General features: G+C 27.7%; 1 protein-coding gene and 2 non-coding genes across 8 annotated transcripts in view; 1 reads left to right on the forward strand and 2 right to left on the reverse strand.

The window, feature by feature from the left end:
* Nucleotides 1–279: 279 nt before the first annotated feature.
* Nucleotides 280–22,527, forward strand: part of LOC106682966 (dystrophin) — a 616,519-nt gene continuing 594,271 nt past the window's right edge. For 4 of the 6 annotated variants that reach the window (XM_067049742.1, XM_067049748.1, XM_067049750.1 and 1 more), the window contains exons 1-2: nt 2,403–2,552; nt 5,123–5,217. In XM_067049742.1, coding sequence (XP_066905843.1) covers nt 5,124–5,217 — 94 coding nt within the window. In that variant the 5' untranslated portion in view covers nt 2,403–2,552; nt 5,123. Of the gene's footprint in view, nt 373–2,402; nt 2,553–2,902; nt 2,983–5,122; nt 5,218–22,527 lie in introns of those variants that run through there. The other 2 variants (XM_067049744.1, XM_067049743.1) reach the window with 2 other exon arrangements.
* TRNAD-GUC (transfer RNA aspartic acid (anticodon GUC)) lies at nt 17,193–17,264 on the reverse strand. Its single transcript has one exon. It is a non-coding gene; the product is annotated as a tRNA-Asp (tRNA).
* Nucleotides 18,515–18,586, reverse strand: TRNAP-UGG (transfer RNA proline (anticodon UGG)). The gene has a single exon. It is a non-coding gene; the product is annotated as a tRNA-Pro (tRNA).

Here is a 22,527-nt window from a genome sequence, read left to right on the forward strand (position 1 = left end):
TAATTTATTGAATATTTATTACATATACTTAAGATAAATACTTTTATTTTAAAAGTTATTTTCAAGCTTGCATTATATTATAATGTATACATACCGTTAGTTTATGGCTTAACTAATAGTTTCTCGATATTTAACGATTAAATAATTAAACATAATTATAAATTATAAATTTTTCTTCGAAAATTAGCACGTTAGTCCGATTTTCTATAATTAGTGTTCATATTTCATTTCCGCCAAAATTAATTAGATTAGTGGCGTGAGGAATCTTTAGTTTTAAACCGGGAAAAGTGTCGTGAGTGTATGTGACTTTATTTGTTAATATTTAACTTCTATTGCTTACTGCTACTTTTCATAAAATGTATGGAAAACAAGGTATGTTTATTATTTACTGATTTTATAATCGCAATTAATTGTATGTTTATATAAAGATCGATGTTTGACCGTATTTAGAACAGGTATTTTTCATTAATTTGTTGAGTTTTTAAATTGAATTCCTATCCTTTATTGTTTTAGAGTTTTCTTTTTTTTAGTTCTATCACTATAAATATTAATATTGCTTTTAAAATTTAATATTAGTTTAATCTAAGAATTAACCCCTCCTTAATATTTAGGTTCGACATTTAAGAATGACCACATGTAATATATGTGTAATACAAATATATATAAATTGGTGCATATATTTATTTTTATATTTTAATCAGGTATAAGCTGTAGAATTTGAGTAAAAAATATTCAATTCTTTCTTTCTTAGGATTTTCAGTGTCAGGTGAAAGGTTAGTTGCGCCCTTAGAAATAAAAAATTAATTACAGTAATATTAATCGAAAATTACATTAAAACTATGTGTAAAGATACATTTATTTTATTTGTGTTCATTAATTATTGTTGGAGGGCATTTGCAGACTTTTTTAAGTGGAAGTTGCCTGTGCATTGAACGGAACTAATTGATTGAGTTAGCTCTAATTTCATCAACCTATAACTCAATTCATTCCTGAGTGTTGAATCAAATAGAAAAAAAACTTCAAATAATACTTGTTGCAGCTCTTTTTGTACAGATAGTTTTGTTCTAAAAAATAAATAAAAAAATTTAGAGACCATTTTAAATAAAATATATAATTAAAATAATAAAAAGTAGGTTGAAAAAAAATTGAAATGATTCTTAACCACTAGAAATATTTTTAGTATAAATCGTTCCAATAAACCAATCAAAATGGATGATTGAATGTAACAAGTGATTTTGGAGCACTTATTTAGATTAGTAATCCGGGCAAAGGTCGTTTTTTTAATGACTTCAAATTCACTTTCCTAGAGATTATTAAAAACCTCATTTTTCAAGAACGTGAAGAATGCCTTTTACTTAATCATTGATCGTTTCTGATTTTCATTGACATTGATGTAATTTTGCTTTATTAATTTCATCAATAAATGAGCGATCTAAAAAAATAAAAATTCCGATTTACTTTTCAACATATATTTGCACTCTAGGTTATGCACATATGATGAAACGAATTTGAATTTTGAATCATTGCTTTGCCGAAGTGTCTATCATGACTATCTGTTATGATTTCCTCTTATTATATGTTTGCAAGTGATTCATGTATGATTTCATTTCCTCATCTCTCTTCTGGAGATTCTGTTTTATCAATTATTTTCAAATGCGCTGTTCCATTATAAAAAAATAATGTTTCTTTACAGATAATGTGTTGCCTACTATTTTAAAAATATCAAACGAAATACGAAAAAGATTCTTGGTGTAATTTTTAATAAAACATGAGTAACAATATGATAAGTTTCTGAAAACAATATAGGCATCATAATCAGTGAATTGTAGAATCTTTACTAAAAACTTGGTATTATTAGTATTTTTTTGTATTAATGCCCTTATTTACAATTTAGGCCAAACGAACGAGTAATATATACCTTTTTTGAAAAATTATATATAGTTGTAAGATAATTTTTTAAAAATCCGAATTAAAATAGAAGTTCTTAAATAGGTATATAGTTGTTTGGCATTGTTGTATTTAGCCATATATGGCTAAATCACACTTTATGTTTGTTTAATGGTAATTATTTTTAAACTCTTTAAAAGCTACTTTTTAATACTTCTTGCTTGATAAAGATACTTATACAAACAATGTAGTAAATCATTTCTAATGGATGACAATGTAACAAAGCTGCTGGTGAATCGAAGAAAATGTCGGTTGCATAGGGTCATATTACAGTTTTTTAAAGGAATCAACCTTTCACAAAGAGAAAGATGCAACCTTTGTGTGCAAATTTTTTGTTAAGGGAAATCCTCCTTCTGCCTTCTCTATTTTTCAACCATAAATATAAATCGTAAGTCGATCCTTTTTCCTGTAGAGTGGGGAAAGGCACCTAGCGCACTCTCTGGTCAGAGATGAGAACTCATTTGTGGAGGGGAGATAGTGTCAGTTTGATCTTGGTTTCAACTTTGTGAAGTTAGTTAATTTTCCTGTTTTATTGTTTTTTCCAAATACGATGTATTTATCGAGTGTAAAAGTGTTATAACGGTTAATTGCCATTCTTCAACAAGGTAATTTGAATACCAAGTGGAATTAATATTGTGGTTGTCATTATTTTTGTAATTTTTATTTTAATTATGTTTTATTAATAAAATGTTCAAAAACATTTTTTTTATGTAAAAAATTTGTTGAACGAATTGTATTTTAAAATTATTTTTATTCTGTTTTGTAAGTTGTAAAAATTTATAATTCTCAAATAAAGATTTGTATATATATTAAATAAACTTTTGCTTCAAAGAACTATGTTTCTCGGTTATTTAAATTTTTATCTTACTCATACCCAAACATTTTGCTTTTCTCTTCCTTATCTTGTAATTCATGGTCTGATAACAGTATTTATTCAAGCAGATACCTTGAGATACTTAGTAATTTTCATTTGTGTGATTGAAATCGATAATTGATTTCAGAAGAATAAATAATTGAGCTTTTGCTAAGAGGCAGGTAAGAGTGATAAAAGCTTGAAAAATTCACATATGACCAAAACAGGAATGAACATTTACCCACACCTCACCTGTGGAACCTGTTAGATCATTCTCACTTTTAAATGTGTGACCATGAAAGTTTGAGCTGATTGTACAATCAGGGCAGATTGCCGTTCCAGGCCATTGTCACTGGGATATTTTACACGGCATTGTAAACCTTTCGATACACTCTCTCTTCCCGTTTTACTGGTTCGGTTTCTATACCACTTGACCTGCTAGTTGTTATGAAAAGATAATTTGAAGTCGTTAGCTTTGTGTTGAAATTTTCTTAAAATCAATTCCTTTTGAATTTAGTTAAATTTACTTTTTCATATCAATATCTAAAATTTATTATCCATTTTTCTTTTTTTTTTTTTTTAATTCTATAGGTAATCCTTCTGATATTCAGCATAATATTTTTACAGAAAACTGAATATGGAGATGTCTCTCCCAAACATTAGCATTGTCATATTGTTTTTAAAAAATATGAGGAAGTTCAGTCGCCTTGTATAAATTTATTTATTTCATTCTTTTATCAACTTTCAATGAAAAAAATAAATAAAAGTGATTTATTTTTTAATTTAATTTAAATTTTTTTTAAAGAAGAAATCCTTGATAAATTACTTATATTATAAGCCTTTCCATGAATGAAACTGGTAACTCGACTTGTATACCATTGGCCTAGTTAATAATTCGCGTGGGTGCACTGGTCTCAGAAACAATTGACCCAGTATAAAGAATTCTGGAACTCTAGCACTACGGAAAGTGTACCTTTGTATGAAAAAAAAAAAATACTGAAAGGAATTCGGAACTAGAATTCAAAATAAGACTGCTTCTTTTGCTGGGAACATCTCCTTTTTCTAGTGACGTCTCTTCATTATTTTTTATATACTAATGAAACCACATGGCATAGAATTACATCTGTTCTCTCACAAAGTTTTTTAAGAATGGAACAGTAAAAACATCCAAGACATATTTTAACAATGAAGTTTTTAATTGTTCTATATTTTCTAAATTTAAAAATCCGTATTTATTAATAATTTTTTTATAATTATTAATATTTTAAAATATTATTCATTTGAATATCTAGTTCAGATAAAAATATAAAGTTATCAAGTAATTGAATAAAATCAAAAGAAGATGTTTGTGGATCTGTTTTGCATTAACCAGTTCTAAAATAACTGCTGATTATGTGCATTAATAATTATTTATTATAATTCATGAGTAATCTTTTAATTATTCTTTTATATTAATTTTTTTAATGTAAATATATTTTTATTAATTGTTAGTGATTAGTGTAGTTAATCATTAATTTACAGTTTAATAACTCAGTATACATAATTATGATTTGGAACTAAAATCAATTTAACTTTTAAAATTCCAATTATAGCTATCCTTGTTGTGATAATGAAGAATTTTTGGTTCTATATTATGAGATAAACATACACATAAATTTTATTTCTCTGTTAGGCTTATCATTAATTTAAGATTTTAAGATTACTTGCTAGTTCCTAAATAATATAAAATTATCAAAGCCCATTTAGATATTGTGAATCATAACTACCCTTTTGTAGTTGAGTAATTATTGTAATCTGTTACTCAAAATAGTTAAACTAATTGAAGCTTATTTATTTTTTATATATCCAATCTGCTAAAAGTTGATTTTATGAACAATTAATTTTTCTATAAATAAAGTTTTTACATTTTTTTTTTTATTTATTGAATTAAAAATTAAAATTCTAAAGAAGATTTAAAATGTCTGTAATTCAATTCAATGCAATTTTATTGGCAGAATGGTTCAGCAGTGATTGATTTCTTTTTATCCAGTATACCTTTAATGGCTGGCAATAAATTCTCCAATTAATAAGAAAATGATAATGCTATACACCATGTTTTCTTGTATTTAAGATTAAATGGATAGAAACTTGTATACACTTTTTACATAATTTTGTGGAAAAGAATTATTGTAATATAAAATTATTTGTTTGTTTCAACTCTGGTCAATTTAGTTGTTACATTTTATAAATTCAAATTATATGTGGCATAAGTCTAAAATTTCTCTCTTATATTTTATTTTCTGACATTTTCAAAGAAATATTTTTTTTCACTTAACCATGTAGGATGCTCCTGAGAAGCCGGGTTGTTTGGAAAACAATTGATTTGGACGATGAAGAACCATATCAGCCAGTAGATGAACAGATTCACTCTTCTAAATGTAAGTAAAATAAAGTTTATTTTTAACTATATTTAATGTTTTTTTTTTTCAAAATAAAGTTATTTAAATAAAGTTTATTTTTAACTATATTTTATGTTTTTTTTCAAAATTAATATATATCACAATATTCAGAACACTTAAGTTTATTTTCAGTGAGTGACTACAATCAATTTTTTACTTAACAATTTAAGAATTTATATAAAGAGGGAAGGAATTTATTTCTGTATTTATTCTTTAAAATTAAAAGTTTAAATTCTTATTAACTTATATTTTTTACTGAGCAATACCTATTTCTTTTTGTAAATGACCTTAATACATCTCAATGCAATGTTTTGTTAGCTAATTCCTTCTATGCAGATTACAAAAATCATGCATATTCATAAATAAATTTACATATAATTATTATTCCTATGCTTGTATGTGTATCTGTAATTCATGTTTTTATCTAAACACCTTATAGTTGTTACATTACTTATATAGTACTGGAATATATATTTATCTAGCGATTTATATAAAATATCTAGAATGAGTATAATGACTCCTTATTTTTGTTATTATTATTGTTGAATGAAATAAAAAACACATAGTTACTACATAAATTTAATTAAACTGTTTATTAGCTAATAAATTTAAACATTAGATTAGTTTAATCATTATTGATTTTGAAAACCTTGATATTTAATATTCTGGAATAATGTTTGCTTATTAATCCTCATTAGCCCATCATTTGAGCTTTATTCCAAGGTGTTGAAGGTATTTTTCAGCAACTTGAGGAACACTGAAATCAAAGTAAGTTTTATTTCAGCCCAAACTAATCAAAATGATGTGGTATATATTAAGTTTGGTCAGCTTTAATTGCATTTTTGCCTTATACTCTATATATTGTTAATCCTGTTCAGATCTAATATTTTCAAAGTTCTGGTTCTAACATCTTTCGCATACTATGCCATAAATTACTTTTTAGATGGACAGGTAGTAGTGCTATAGTATATTGCAAGAGTGGGCACACATAAGGCCAAAGAGAGTCTCAGGTAGATACACAAATTCAATTTTTTTATTTAAACAAATCACCTATAAGAATACTTGTAAAAATCATAATTATAAAAAAAAATTTCAAAATTTTAGAAATAATTGTTTTAAAATTTAAATATATATAAATAATATACACATAATTTTTTTAAATACATATCCTTCAACATGTGGACTGTCTGATAAGGTTTATACATCTGCACATTAAAAAATGGTTCATTTATACTGAACTGTTCATTTATACTCATTTCATAATGGTTCATTTATACTGAAACTGAAACTTCAATTTAAATAGAAACTGCTATTGACTTGACAAATAGTCAAATTTTCTCACTGTGGATACATTATGTTTTTCCATTTCTAAAAGGCATTTATGCCTCATCTGAAAGATTCTGTGCTAAGAATTTTTCCACTCTGATGCTTTCTATAAATCTGTCAACAAAAACTAAGACTGATTATATAGTATATTTTTAAAAATATCACAGTTAATGGAAATAGGGTTTTAAATTTTTATAGTTATGATTGAAATTTATAGTTTTTTGTTTTGTTTTTTTGGCTCGAGTATTTTACTTTAATTTTATTATGAAATAATAGAGTTTCTTCTACATCACTTTTTTATTTTATTTAGTTTTTATTTTAATGTATTCTTGCCTAACTGGTCCTCATTAAGAATTGTAATGAAAACATAAGATTCTTTTATAGTATATTCAGCTAAAACAGGATAGGCTTTTTTTTCTATAAAAAGTATTTTTCTATTCCTAAATGAATGACTTTTCTATTCATTAAGAAATACTGAAAATAAATCATTCAAAAGCGATCAAAATTTAGTTTATTATTGAGATCTTTAAAATTAGTGCAGATATTGGTTTACTCGGTTGGGCATTCTGTTGATTGATTAATTTTCAAATTCTTTAAACATTTATTTATTTTAAATAATACCAGAGCATTATTAAACAAATTGAGAATATTTTTCTTAAAAAATTCTTATCTTCTTTATACTTATTTCAACAGTAGCAATTGTTTTCTCAAAAAAAGGGAACACAAATAAAAATCAATGGTATTAGGTAATAAATCCATTCAAACATGAGCTTGTCAATTTAAAAAGAAAAAATCCTTGAAAAATCTTTTAAAAAAAGATTTCTCAAGTCAATTTTTGAAAAAAGAAAACTCTTGTTAAAAAAAAATCTTAAAAATGAAATGAAAAACAAATCTTCAGAATTTGAATAGCTTTACTTTATCATTTCTTTTTTCAAAATTAGAGTTAACCCTTATATTCCTTAGGAAAAAGAAATATGTGTGAGGGTGCTATGTGTACTATGCATTATTATTTAGTTCCCATTTGCTATAAATAATTTTTGTTGAGACATGAAAAACTATACAAGTCGAGTGATATAAGAAATTATTTTACCATAAAAACATAAATGCTGACATTGAAACACATCTAATTGGTTTTGATACAATTTAAACTTAAACAATAGTTATAAGGAAAATAAAACAACTAAACGACTTTGACTTGGCCAATTTTACACAACTTGTAAAGAATTCAGTAGTACTGAATATAAATAATAAGTATATTTTTTATATTATCAATCTGCCCATTGTGGAATAAAATTATCTAGATAGTAAATAAGTTAAATATGGAACAGAAAATTGTCTTCATATTTTTATATTCCATATTTAATATGTATGTAATTATCTTAATTTCTCAGTAATATTTTAATATGTATATAATATAAATGCTGATTGTCTAATTTTATCAATATTTATTTTTAATATAAATATTATAAACTAAAATTATATTATCTTAAAATCGTTGATTAAGATTCTGTAGGCCAGAAAAGATAAAAAGGCCTTTTAATAATCTTCATTTAAAGATTATAACCATACTGTAAAGTTGTTTTTCTAACCAGAAAACATTGAGATATATGTTAGATTCCCACAAACCATTTCTTCTGGAAGAGTTAGGTCTGGTATGATTTTTACTCATCTGTGTTGTTATAAAAGAGTGGAGGTTTGATTTAAAAAGTAACAATTATAGAAGTTATTATAAAAGAGTGGAAGTTTGACTTGAGACAGTAACTGAATCTACTTTAACAGCAAGAGTATATAGTAACAATTCCTACTTCATGGTGCAATAACTTATTAGGTGGAAGCAAAATCTAATATTTCCCTATAATTTTTACCCGATTTTCCCATATTAAGTCTGGGAAGTATTCTCTAAAATTTGCTTTTTTCTTAAACATTTGGAACACTGACCTCTCTAAATATCATTTATAAGTAATTTTGAATATAATAACTATTTTGAATAATTTTTTACCACAACTTCCAAAGTTTGAAGTAGGTTTTTAAATTTCCTAAAATAGCTTCTAAAAATAAATTATTTTATCTCTGCAGGTTTTAATTTATCTAATTAAATTAAATTTTTCATTGGCTAATAAATGAATACCTTTTTACTACCTAATTCAAAAATTCTAACTCTATCAAATTATAATTTTATCATTATTTTATGAAGATCATTCTCTTTTCAACTGTTACGCAACTATGTGAAACTAGGATTTTTTCATTTAAACATCCTATTGTTTTTTCAATGATATTTGGATATTGTTCTCCTCATTCATATTCTGTAGCAGTGAAGCCCACTCTCTTCATTATACAAAAATGAGCAGTCTAAAATACTTCTTTCTTGCTAATGTGTTTTAATTTTTTCAGGGAATTATATGTTTTTCGTTAATAATTCCTGAGGGAAACATTTACATTTGTTTCTATTCTTTCTGTTTTATATTATTTTATGTCTTCTTATGGAAAAGTAGGTAAATAAAAAGTGTTTTTAAGTGATAAACAATTCTAGGTCCCTTGATATTCCATTTAAACAGGTTACTCTCTTAATCTTATATAAAACATATCATTCATAACATTACTTTTAGAGGTGAAAAATCATACATACATGAATATACCATGAAAAATTATGTCAGTACTGTTTAAAAGTTTCTAATTGTAAAAAAAATATTTATTTAACTAAAATATTAAAAGTGGATTTAAAAAAAAAAAAAATCTTGATGGAGTAGTCTGTTGTTTAGAATATTATATTCATTTTATCTTGCTCGGAAATATCATAAATAAAAAGATAAGAAATGGGTCTCACAACTTTTTTTTTGTTATACCATATACAGCATGGTGCATTGCTGATTTAGCACAGAAATAGGTTATTTATTCATAAAATGTATTTATTTACGTTAATTTATTGATTATAATTACATATTAGTGCACAGACGTCCTAAAAATTATAATAGACCCCCGTTGTAACACGAGTCAAGAGGAAATTAACCTTCCTTAAAAGGGGTACATATACAAGTGTGGAAGAAGAAAATATAAATTGTTTAAAGAATTATATATGTAATAAAAGGTGCTTTATTATAACAATAAATAAATTCAATAATAAGAATCCCTCCCAGGTTTATTTAGTGGCCCCATCTTAGAAAACTTACTACCCACTCTGCTTGGAATAGATTGGTGACTGTATGATACCCACCCCTTATGCCAAAAATAAAGTAGAAAAAAGAAATAAAAGTTATAAAAAAAGTGAGGATAAAATGTATTTTCTATGGATGTATACCTTGCTTATTTGTCTTTTTGTTTTTCAAAAGTATTGTTTCGTTTTTTAAGTTGATTTATTCCTGTTTGCTTACCATTCATAATTATCGGTTGTATGGGATCAGTTTGAGCAAATTTATGGACTCAATAGACAATATATATCCATCCTTCAAGGACATTGTAAAAAAGTATGGAATTACGAGCATGTCTGAATGTTAAATCAGCACATTACTTTTTTGTTCTCTGGTGTGGGAAAACAAAATAATATCTTATTTTAAAACTGAAACGCGGTTATATCGGTATCCGACCAACGTCATTTTAAAACTTAATATAAATTGGTTTAATAACGATTTTTTAATTATGTGTTCTACCACTGAAGACAATCTTTTAATCGATTTTTGGGTACATGGAAGTGTACTATAGACACCCTAAAGCAGTTGAAGAGCTCATTTTCATTTGCCCGCTCTTCAAAAGTGCGATTAAGTATGCTTACTTCAGTGGCGTTGCGTAGTAGGGGAGGGCACTTTTAGGGGGCGGAAAAATTTCACCAAAATAATTATAATAAAGGAGATGCGGTGAAAAAGGAACAATAAATATTTAACAACCATTTATTTGCAAACGTTTCGCCCCACTCTGAAGGTCTTCATCAGGACCAAAAATGATACAAAAGAAAAAAATATGTTGTTAATGTAGGATAAAAAGATACAAAAAAGTAAACTAAGGTATAATTAAAAATTATGTAAACATAAGTACAAAAAAAATAAGATGTATAATAATAAGTATATAAAAAAGAAATAACATAGACTATTAACTAACTAAACCACTCTCAAACAACTATAATAATAAAAAATAAATCTAATAGACTATTAGATTTAAAGACTATTTTTTTTTTTTTAAATATACGCTTATTATTGTACATATTATATATTCTTTTTGTTTCATTTTCATATCATTTTTGTACTTATATTTACACAATTTTTAATCCTCTTTTTAGCCCTGAAGAAGCTCTGCAAAATGGGGCGAAAAGTTTGTAAATAAATAGTTGCTAACTATTTTTTGTTCCTTTTTGACCTTACTCCCCATCTTCATATATAAAAAAAACAAAAAAAAATCAATCATTTATATATATATAATTTAAAATATCTTGCAAAAATTTGAACCATTTCATTTCATTAATTTTTATTTTTAACCTGTGTAGTATATGGTAAATATGATATTTCTTTCCAAAAAAATAAAAATTACTGTATATTTTAGTCTTTTAAATTGAAATACCTAAATAAGGGGGCGGTCAAATTTTCCTACGCCCCGGGCGGCTGACACCCACGCTACCCCACTGGCCCACTTCATAAATTCTTTTTTTGCAAATGGCGTGCATCCTGTGACGTAGATTACAACGTCGATACAGAAAGCAACAGTAAAAAAAAAACACAGGTGCTTTCGATTCATAATGAACACTCGGCTATCTAATTTAAAAGCTAACAGAGCAACCCGGACGATAGATAACCGATTAGTAATAGTACAAGAGCCGGGAAGAAAAAAAAAAAAGCAGTTACCTCACTTCAATTTTTGATTACTTTAATGAAAACTATGTATAATTACTAGTCAAAACTGATGAGTCTGCCAAGTATAGGTAAGAGGAATAAAAAATGGTGGCTGTTTCAAAACCTTAAAAAAACATTATTTTTTCATCCGGAGCTCTGTATCTTAAAAACTACAAACAACACTAGAATATCTGAGGAACATTATTTCAAGAAGATTAAATTTGCTGAAATATTAGCCCTAAAAGACCTATTTACCCCCAATAGTTCTGGAGATATAGATTTTTAAAAAGTAAAATTTCTTAAAAGTTAGTTAATTTATTTTGAGAAATCTATATCTCATAAGAATGGACTATAGAGAAGTTTATGATGTTTACCTTCGTAGGAATGGTAGTTTTCATGACATTTGCTAAAATAAATTGATTTACAGTGATTAAATTGATAAATTGATTAACCCTGACCATCTCCCTATATATAAAGCTAGTTAAATTTACTACAAAAAAGCTTGTTGATGTTTTTCTTTGTAGAAGCAGTACTTTTTATGATATTTGACAAAATAAACTCACAAAATGTTAATTTCTAGTTGTTGATATAAAATTATGGATATTTGAAAAAGTATATCTCTAGATCCATAAGACGCACATATGTCTGCCAACACTCAAATTGAGGAAATTTAACACTCTATAATGTAGTTTATGACACTTATCTTCGTAGGTGTAATAGTTTATATGGTATTCACATATGAATATAAATTTGGCAAATGAAAATTTGTCCGAAGAACTATAAATCAAATTATTTTAGCAACTTTCATGTAAACTATTACTCCTACGAAGATAAACATCATAAACTAGTTTATAGATCATTAAACAAGCTTTAATTTGAGTGCTAATAGACATCTGTACGTTAAATGGTTTTTGAGATATACATTTTTCAAAATAAATTCACTCACTACTGATCTTTCAGTACGCCCCATACAACATTTTTCTGCAACGTTGCTTTTTAAAAAGCTATATCTCGAAAAATATTTAACGTAAATAACTCTATTAGGGCTCACATTTTAGCAAATTTACTATTCTTCAAATGACATTCTCTTAGGTTTTCTTGTGTTGTTCCTACTGTTTAAGATATAGAGCTTTTTATCGCTTTGAAACAGACGCCATTTTTTATTCCCCCTACCTATACTTGGCAGACTCATCAATTTTGGCTAGTAATTATACATAGTTTTCATTAAAGTAATCAAAAATTAGGGTGAGATAACTGACTTTTTTCTCCTCTTGGGCTCTTGTACTAAAAGGAAAGCGGAAGTAACTCCCGGTTAAATCCGGCCGTTTTATGATGTAAATTAATTTTAGCTCAGTATCAAAGCAACTGAATTAGAGACATAATGAACGAAATACAATCCAAATACAAAAAAGCTTAAGAATCTTTTTATTATTTTTTTTGGGGGGGGGGGGGGTTTGGGTATTCTCGTGACGTAATCGCCCGAGTGCCAAATTTCTAAGGCCGGCATTTTGCAAGGATTAACTTATTTCATCGGGTTTCTATTCGTTAGATAATAAATATCTGCAAATATTGAAATTCTCCAAACTAATCTAGTTAGGCTAGAAGTTATATTCAATCTCCCAGTAGCCAAATAGGAGGGTGGCTATTTCATTAATCTCCCTACTACGGCCTGGAGTTATTTTTATTAAGGGGGTGGGGAGGTTTGGGTGTGTAATTAGGAGGGAACTCGTATGTCTTCTCGCCCTCTTCCCCAGCGAGCCTCACTTCATTCCCAGCAATAATTTATCTGCCTATTTTTCCGTAGGATTAGCCAATTGTTTCAGGTGTTCATTCAATGAACTCTGCATTTCTATTGATGTTTATTCTCAGCTCATATCTTTAATCAAAAGTTTTAGAGACTTGAGCGATATTGTTAGATTTGGTATGTAGAAAAACTCATTTTTAATGATTTTTGGGCTCTTGCTTATCGACTTATAAGTTGTGAAATTCTAAAACATAGCTTCTTAATTCTTTTCATAAATCTACTTTTTTCTTTCTATTTTTACGGCTGTCTGTGATTAAAATTTTAAAAAAACAAAGAAAGCTTTTTCTCAGTTATTTTCTCGCTTTCTATATTTTCGTTTAAAATAACTCAAAATATATAGAAAATTGAATTTGTAAATCATCTAAAGAGTACATTCTATATTAACACACGCCAACATGATTGCGGTTATCTAAACATTTAGTAAAATGGACAAGATACGTTTTGAAATTCTATTACGTATTTATAAATACTGTAATTTATCTCACGTTTTATTATTATTTTTGTATGTGAATATTATTATATTTTTTCACCGTGAAAGAAACTTTTTTTTTCAATAATTCAAAAAATGTACTTATCGCTCAAGTATTTCTAAAGTGACACAACTCAAAAATCGGTGTTTTTGAGTTATGACTATGAAAGAAATTGGTAAATATATCTTTATGAATCATCAAAACTGTATCAACCTAGCTTCAGAGCTTGTTCGCCAGAGGGCACTTGTGTCACTCTTGCTGTCTTAATGCTATTCCCCCTCACTAACAGTTTTTCCCGTTTTTCCAAAAATGTAAGTTTTAGACTTATGTCACTTTAGAAATACTAGTGCGATATGTTGCATTTATATTATGTATTAGTTTGACGTTTTGAAGTAGAAAAAATAATCATATCGTTTTTGTCCAAATCTAATTCAATAATAAAATATATATACATATATGAGATGATCGTTGATGCGGTTAGTGAAGATATCATATATAGAATAATTCACGTTCAACTATTATATCATCATTATATATATTTTATACAAGCATATATACAATTACATATATACAATTATATATATTTATATTTTTTACAAACTTTATTGTCGATCGATTCATTAGTCAAGTATTTAGGTCAATTGTTCATGGAAACAGTATCTTTTTTATCTTTTTGTAGTATCTTTTTTTTTAATTTCGATTCTATATTTATGGACAGTTTTTCTTCTATAGAGATACTAGGGAACCTGTCCTACATATTAGTCCTCTCAGCCTGAGCACTACTTGCTAAATTATATTCGAGGGTTTATCTCTGCCAGCTTTGTCTTTTAGAGTAGAGAAAATATAGAGTATAAATTAATAAAAATAAAATAAAATATAAATTATTATAGAGATTGTTATTACATTTATATGATATGTGGATGTTATGTCAGTTAAAAATTCTTTTTATTCTACGGGCTAACGGTTTTATTTATTCTATAGAGAAATACAAATAAGGATTAATTCGCCTTTACTGGTGGAGACACTTTCAAATGTTACCTCCAGCAAGTTTCAACTACCTTATTTAGGTAACCATTATTTTAAAAATTTCTTTTGCTATTTTATGTTATTTCTCTAAACAGTACTCTACTGAGAGCTATAGCCCAATAAAATGGTTTTTTGCCTTATTTATTTTTATGCTTAAGCTATGGCAAGATTTAAAATTCTACCATTATTCTTTCATTTTATGCAAATTTTAGTGTTAAAAAATTAATAGTGTTATCTCTCTCAACTCCCATTTTTTTTTTTTAGAATTATTACTTTATTCACTGATAAGTATTACAATCTGCCAGAAACTTGGGCCATGAATAATAGTTCTAATTTAATAAATTCCTACCAAAAATAAATAAAATAGAAATAAATAAATAAAATCTCAATATGATATAAACAGAAGAATAAAACGAACACAATCAAACAATGTAAAATAAATTATATACAATATTTAAAATCTCGACCTAAGGATCCCCGAGCCCACTATATCCATCCCCCACGTATGAGGGATAGATCAGGGCTCTTTGATATCCCATTGCTGTTGTGTGACGCCATTCTCCTTTTAGCAGACCCAGTAACTCTTTACCATGTTATATGTTATATCGTTTTAACATGGTAAAAGAAGGAAATATTTCTCCATTTAACAGACCTAGTAACAGACTCTCAACCATGTTATATGTTATATCGTTTTAACATGGTAAAAGAAGGAAATATTTCTCCATTGAACATGAGTTTTTCTATTTAACACGCTTAAACATTTTAAACTAAAGATTTTAAAATGATAATAAATTATATGAAGATTATTCAAGCACGTGTCTGAAAAATAAGTTAGAGAAAGTAGCAGTGAGATATGCCTGGAAAATGGAGTTAGCTTTTTAAAACCAGGTCCACCTTCGTATTAGAATTTTATTAACTTTATTTTATTTGTTTAGTTGGGGAGTGGGAGAGATCATAATGAATCTAGTTACGTCACATTATTTTTTCTTCATAAATATTCTTATGTTTTATATTAGTTGCTTCTTCTTGTTTGTTTTATTCTATTTGCTCTTTTGCATACCATTGTAATGTTTTTCGAGAGTTCAATGAACTGAAGTCAGATATTGTTGCCATTTTTTCTTTGTTGTGTTATTGTATTTTTCTCTTTATCACTCATAATTATTAATTAAGTGCACGGTTGGTATTTTTTACGTTGTTGATTTTTTTTTCCATCATTATTTCTTGTTTTGGTAGAAATGGACGTAATGTTATTAAAATGCTTTGAGGAATCTTTGCTTGGATTCTGTTTCTAATTTATACCGTATGTACTTTAATTAATATAATTATCACGTTTTTTTTTTAGCCTATAAATATTAAATTTATGAGGACACAATATTATCATTGAACATAAATTATCTATTTTACTGATCCCAGAAAGTTTTATTGGATTTTTTCCCATAATAATCAATTTGAACATTTTATTTATTGCGGCATTACTCCGTGTGTGTGGTAACCCAAAGAATTCCTGTCTAGGACTCCCTAGTAATTCTAGTTTTATTACTTTTGCCGTTCCTCCTTACGTGCTTTGGAGTAATAAAAGAAACTTTATATTGTTGTTTTATGTGATACTTTTTTTTTTAGAATCCAAGTTGATTATACGCTTCAATTAACTGAATGTTAAATTTTATTCTTCATTTATATTTTAGTTATTCGTATTATGTCCAATTTTTCCTATATACAAAGAAAGTTTATATGGTTAGGCGGTTTCCAGTTATTTAAGAAATACTTTTAAGCAAGTGACGAAATAAAATTATAAAGAAATAGATTCAGGGGACAAACTAGAATTTGTTATATAATGAAATTTATTGTGCAAATAAAAAAAAACTGAAAACTTTTAAACGTCAATGTTTTATATTTAAAAAAATAAAATATTAGACTTAATATTATTAAAAAAAAAATGTTTTGGAATGTACATATAACTGGAGATATATATTATTTATTTTATTACTATATTTAAAAAGAATAATAAAAGAAAAATATGCGCCGTTGAAGTTTCATAAAAAAGTGTTTCTGAAATCAGTATTATTTCAACGTTTTTATTAAGAAGAGAATTTCGAATTTTAATATATGTATTCTTTATTTATTTATTAATATTTTTCCTATAATTTTTTTATAATTTCGTTATTCTCATTTTATTCAAAATATACTCTTTATTTGCACTGTTTTAGCTTTTTTGCTAAATATATTTATTACTGTCATTTCCTATGTTTCAATTCAGGATATTACTTTTGGAACTGTAATGATAGTGAAAAATTTCTTTCATATGCTATTCTAACAAATTTTAAGGTAGATAAAATAAATAAAATAAACTATAATTTGTTTGTCGAATAAACAAATTTATTTTAATTAAATATTAATAATTATAAAATATTGTTTATAATAAATATATTATTAAAACCCAATGTTTCTAAGAAATAGGTTCTAAATTTTAATTATTAATATTTAAATTATTTCATTTTAGTATTAAAAAAGTACCTCCCCGGCGGGGAATCGAACCCCGGTCTCCCGCGTGACAGGCGGGGATACTTACCACTATACTACCGAGGACTTGGTGAAAAGTGTCCTCAAAATTTCAGTTTTCTCCACGAAATTACTATTTTTTTATTAATTATATATAGTTTTATTTTCCTGACTGATGCCAATATATATTTCAGAATAGTTTCCAGTTAGGGTTTAATTACAACATTAACTTGTTATTCAATAAAAAACGACCAAGCTGTCAGAATTGTTCACGAAACAGCGAATAATAAACTATCTGAGACCTATTATTTCATAATAAATTTAAATTTTAGTCTTGTAATTTGTAAAATTTCGCTGACTAGTATTTTGTATTTCCTATATCACTTGTCCTATATATTGTCTTTCCCATTATAGAACAAAACGTATTTGTGCTTGTGCTTTGTAGTTTTTATATTTGTATTTATAGACCAATACTATCATCTTTCATGGTATGAGGAGTTGTTGGAGCTTAGATTAATTCATTTAACTATAAGTATTTATTCAATCTTAGGTAAATGACTATCTTAGTAGATTAATTTGGAAAAAAATTTATCAAGGAATCAAATTTATCAATTTAAATTTATATTGTTTTAGATTAATTAAAAATTTTAAATCTCTATAACAAAATATTCCAGTAACATCTCACTGGATGTCTTATCTTAATACAGAAAATGCTTATAAAACTAAATGTCACTCGGCAAACATGTGCCTTCACTGCAAAGCCGCATTCAGCGGACCCAGCGACCACTCTTAAAATGCCATCCGGCTATACAAGATGACTAAAATAGCCTGTATATATACTTATCACCCATAATTGTATATATGTATTTGTTTAATTATTTATTTATTAGGAGGTAAAAAACTAAAATTATAAGTGGTGTTTTCATTCCTCCATTTTTCCAGTTGACACAATGTTATAATGAAAATTGAACATAAATCTATTTGTTTTGCTGTAGTTGAGAGTGGTGTTCAAAGTCCCTACAAATTCAAAAACCAATCATTGAAATCAGACAATTATTTGTAAAGCTTGTTGAAATTTATTCTCATGTTATCAAAAATATTTTGAATTAATCGGGCAGGCACCCTTTTAATTCTGTCAATATTTGTAGAAATGAACGTATAATATAATTTTGAATCAAAATTTAACTTATCTGCTTGACGTGATCTCATAACTTTTTGAAAAGAAAAAAAATAACAAAATTATTATGATATTGATGCCTTTCATAAATGCTATGTTTGTTACAAAGCAATTATAATGTATTGCCGGGTTAGTTATTTATTTAAAGAAAAAAAATCACGGGCCGCTCCGGGATTTGAACCCGGGACCTCCTGCACCCAAAGCAGGAATCATACCCCTAGACCAAGCGGCCACTTGATGGTTAATGATGATAATGAGATCAATGGTCAGTTGTTTTTAAATTTTATTTTATCAAATAGTTTGCCGATGATTCAGATGAATATATAATTATAAAAAAAAAATTACTAAAGTAGGCCGAGGAATATCGAAAATTCAAACTTCTGGCTATCATTACTAAAAAAGTTGCTTTAATTAAATCAAACTTGTGGGCTAAGTACTTACAAAGGGGATGAACAAACCCCCGAAGGTATCATTTTCAGTGGAGGTCGGGCCTATACTAAGCTGTAGTATTGTTTATAATTAGATTTTTAAATCCTGGCGCTGGAGCTTGTTTTATAAAGTAAAACCTAAACAAATTAATGAAAAAAAAAAAAATTGTTTCTAGTAAAATATATGTAGTATAACATAAAATTTCGACGATGTTTTTGATGAACATAAAATAATGGTCCGAGTGACGCATTTAATGGCTGATACAAGAAAAATGATTCAGTAAATAAAACAAATGTTCGATGTCTGATTTTCCGCTCTTTTTCATAAATGTCTAAGAATTTGTCATTAAATGATAATCATGCATATTAAAAAAAAAAGATTTAAACATTTATTAAATTTAAGAAAAAATACATGTATATACCATTTCTCGTTAAGAATTCTCTCTTTCTAAAAATTAATTCTTCCATGTACTTCATTCCAGGTGGGTCATACACCCATTGTCACGTGTCATGTAGCGCCTGTTTATGCACTTGTTGCAGTTTTTCCTTAATCGGTTTACGAATCGAGTACTGGAGAAAAAGAAGAAATCGGAATCAGTGGGACGGGTGTCTTTGATAAATCTTTCTCGTTTGATAACTTCTATAATGTTACATATTTGTATTTAAGCATAATGGTTCTTATAATCATAAAATTTATGTTTGTACATATTTTAATTGCATTACAAGTAATCTTTTAGTGATCTTTAAATTTTGATCGTGTTGTTTTATACGAGATATACACAAAAGGTGTCTTTAGATACATCTTAATACCTTTATATGATACACCTTAATCAAATATTAAATGATTTAAAAAAAACCAAAAACATAATCAGCTTGAAACTTTATTTATTTATTTATTTTTTTAATTATTTATTTAATGTAATTTACAACTGTACAAAATAATACAATAGGTAAGTATGTAGTACGTTTCATATACACTTGAAAATCTTGGGAAGGAACCACCCATTGGTGGTACTTCAAACATTAATTTAAATTAGAAGGTCCCGTGGCCATCTTCTTTTCAGGCGCCTCGGAGGATTATCAGGGATGGTTAAGGATGAAAGATTAAGAATTAATGGGTTAGGATGGTTAAGGAGTTTGGAATGAAAAGACGCATATCTGTTTTGGGTCAAATCTGCAACGAATGGAATGTTAAGGTCTTTATGAATGAGTTTATTTGTGACGTAATAAGGAGCATCAAGGATTTTACGTAGGATTTTGGATTGTAACGATTGGATGCGGGAAGAATTTGATGGTTTGGTGGAGCCCCAGAGCTCAATTCCATATGTCCAAATTGGTCTGATTATTGTAATGTATACCAATATTTTGTAGTGAATGGGAAGTTTAGAGCGTTTGTCAAGTAAGTGTTGTAGCAATCGGAATCTACGAGCAGTTTCTTGTCGTTTCAGTCTTGTGTGTGGATTCCAAGTAAGTCTCTTGTCAAGATGGAGTCCTAAGTATCGAATCTGTTCAACAGGCATTAGTGGTGTATTTAGAAAGGATACTGTAAGAATGGGACCTAAGATACTACCTTGAGGAACACCGGCGAACTGAGAAAAGAGAGATGAGTAGGTAGGTTATGATTTACTTTAAAGGTTCTATCAGTGAGGTAGGGAAACTGTATTTAAATTTAAAAAAAAAAAACTTTATTTGAATTTATATCATACAAGAGTTTTTTTTTGTTTTTTTTATAAAATTGTGCTATACTAAAACCAAAGCCAAATGAATTTGAGATTAAATTTTGCTGCAATAGTATTCCCCAAATTAGCAAAAAGTTTATGAAATAGGAGGTGCGAACGTATTACTTTCAGAAAGGCATTTATATTCCATAAAGCTTTAGGACCTCTTTGTCAAAGGATGTTCTCTGCCGTGCTGACGAGGTGATGAAACTTCCAGGAACGGAGATTAAACATTCATTTCTTTTTAAACGACGTCTTCTCAAAAGGTGAAGATGGGAAGGTGAAAGGTGTTGACTTCCTTTTCATCTCTTTGGTCAGCCCTGCCTCTATTTTTGGCAACATGGCCTTTTTTTGTGAAAAGTAATGTTAAAGTTATTAATGTTGTTTAGAATTTACCAATCCTATTGTGTGGAAAATCGTTTTTTTCCAATTGTGAAATTTTAAATTTAAATTAAAATTAAATACATAGAATCCTTCATTTTATATGACAGTCCTATCTTCTAACCTTATTTATAACTTATGAAAAAAACAGTCGTTCAGAAACACTCTTATCTTAAAAATAAACAAAACTTACTAAACATGACAGAGATTTTCAATTTATTTTTTCTTGTATCAACGTTACAGAAATTATATTAGCTTTTCTTTACGGCAATCTTATCTAGGATATGTCAACATTTATATGTCTGTGGAAAGAACATTGTTCTCTTAGTCGACACGAATTTTTTAAAAAAGTTTCTCCCTCCACTTTATTTATAGTGACTGCAAAGATTACCTTAAAGGGTATTCTATTTGTTATACACTTCTCCAGATTATTGACTTTTATCCTACTCTATTCCTTCGAGTGATTGCGTATTGTCACAATGTAGCACGCTAGAATACGGGAATTGGCATGCTAGTGAAAAAACTTCAATTTGTCTTCATTTTCGGTGGATGAATGGATAATTTAAATTCTTTTATGTTTGAAATAGATAAAGAAATTACAAGTTTGATCAAAGAAATTTTAAGCAAGGTGAAGCCTGACTGATGTCAGGTCCTGTAAAAGGAATTCTAAAGCCTCATTAGATTTTGCATTATTGTGTGAATTAATTTCTACGTCATTTTTCGTATTTTTTATTTCAGTATTTTCACGCGACATGTTTACTGAACATAAACATTTTTTATATATAAGAAGATGGTCAGGGTTACAGTCAAAGGAGAAACAAAAATAGTTTACAACTATTTATTTTCCGACGTTTCGACCCACTTTGCAGGGCTTCATCAGGGCTGTTCAAAGCAAACGGTTGAACCTTCAAACCGTTTGCTTTGGTTCAACCGTTTGCTTTGAAGTTGTAAACTATTTTTGTTTCTCCTTTGACCGCAACCCTGACCATCTTCTTATGTATAATTTTTTACGGTCAACTATATATACATATATACATTTTTTAATGTGATGTTATCATGATTTCCTTAATAAAAATAAATACAGGAGTTTGCAATAATAAAAAATTTATGAAATACTGAAATAACACTGAGTTAGTTAAAATTAACGATTAGCTAACTAGTATATTATACGTGACTTCTCCTAACATACATTTTATTGCGTAAATCCACAGATCCCTACCCATAGAAGTCTGCGGACCACTAAACAGGAAATTGAACCATGTGCGCCCCTCCCCCACTTCCGAATCGGAGCAAAGGGTCCGACTTGGGATGGGGACGAGGATTTTGAGTCAGTTTTATTGTGAATTTGCTTGTTAAAATCTTTCAGCTGACGCAAAAACATCAGGAAACAGGATTAATAAAATATGAAGATGGTCAGGGTTGCGGTCAAAAAGATGAACATAATTTTCAACTATATATTATTCGACGTTTCGCCACACTTTGTAGGCTGTTCAAGATGGTAACTAATCAGACTAGCAGAATGGGATGAAGCCCTATTAAGTTGGGCGAAACGTTGGATAAAATATAGTTGAAAAGTATTTTGTTCTTTTTGACCGCAACCCTGACCATCTTCTTCACATTTTAAATTATACGGTCAACTATTTATA

Source organism: Halyomorpha halys, unplaced genomic scaffold, assembly GCF_000696795.3.
Source record: "Halyomorpha halys isolate HHAL.00 unplaced genomic scaffold, Hhal_1.1 Scaffold455.1, whole genome shotgun sequence".
Taxonomy (NCBI): domain Eukaryota; kingdom Metazoa; phylum Arthropoda; class Insecta; order Hemiptera; family Pentatomidae; genus Halyomorpha; species Halyomorpha halys.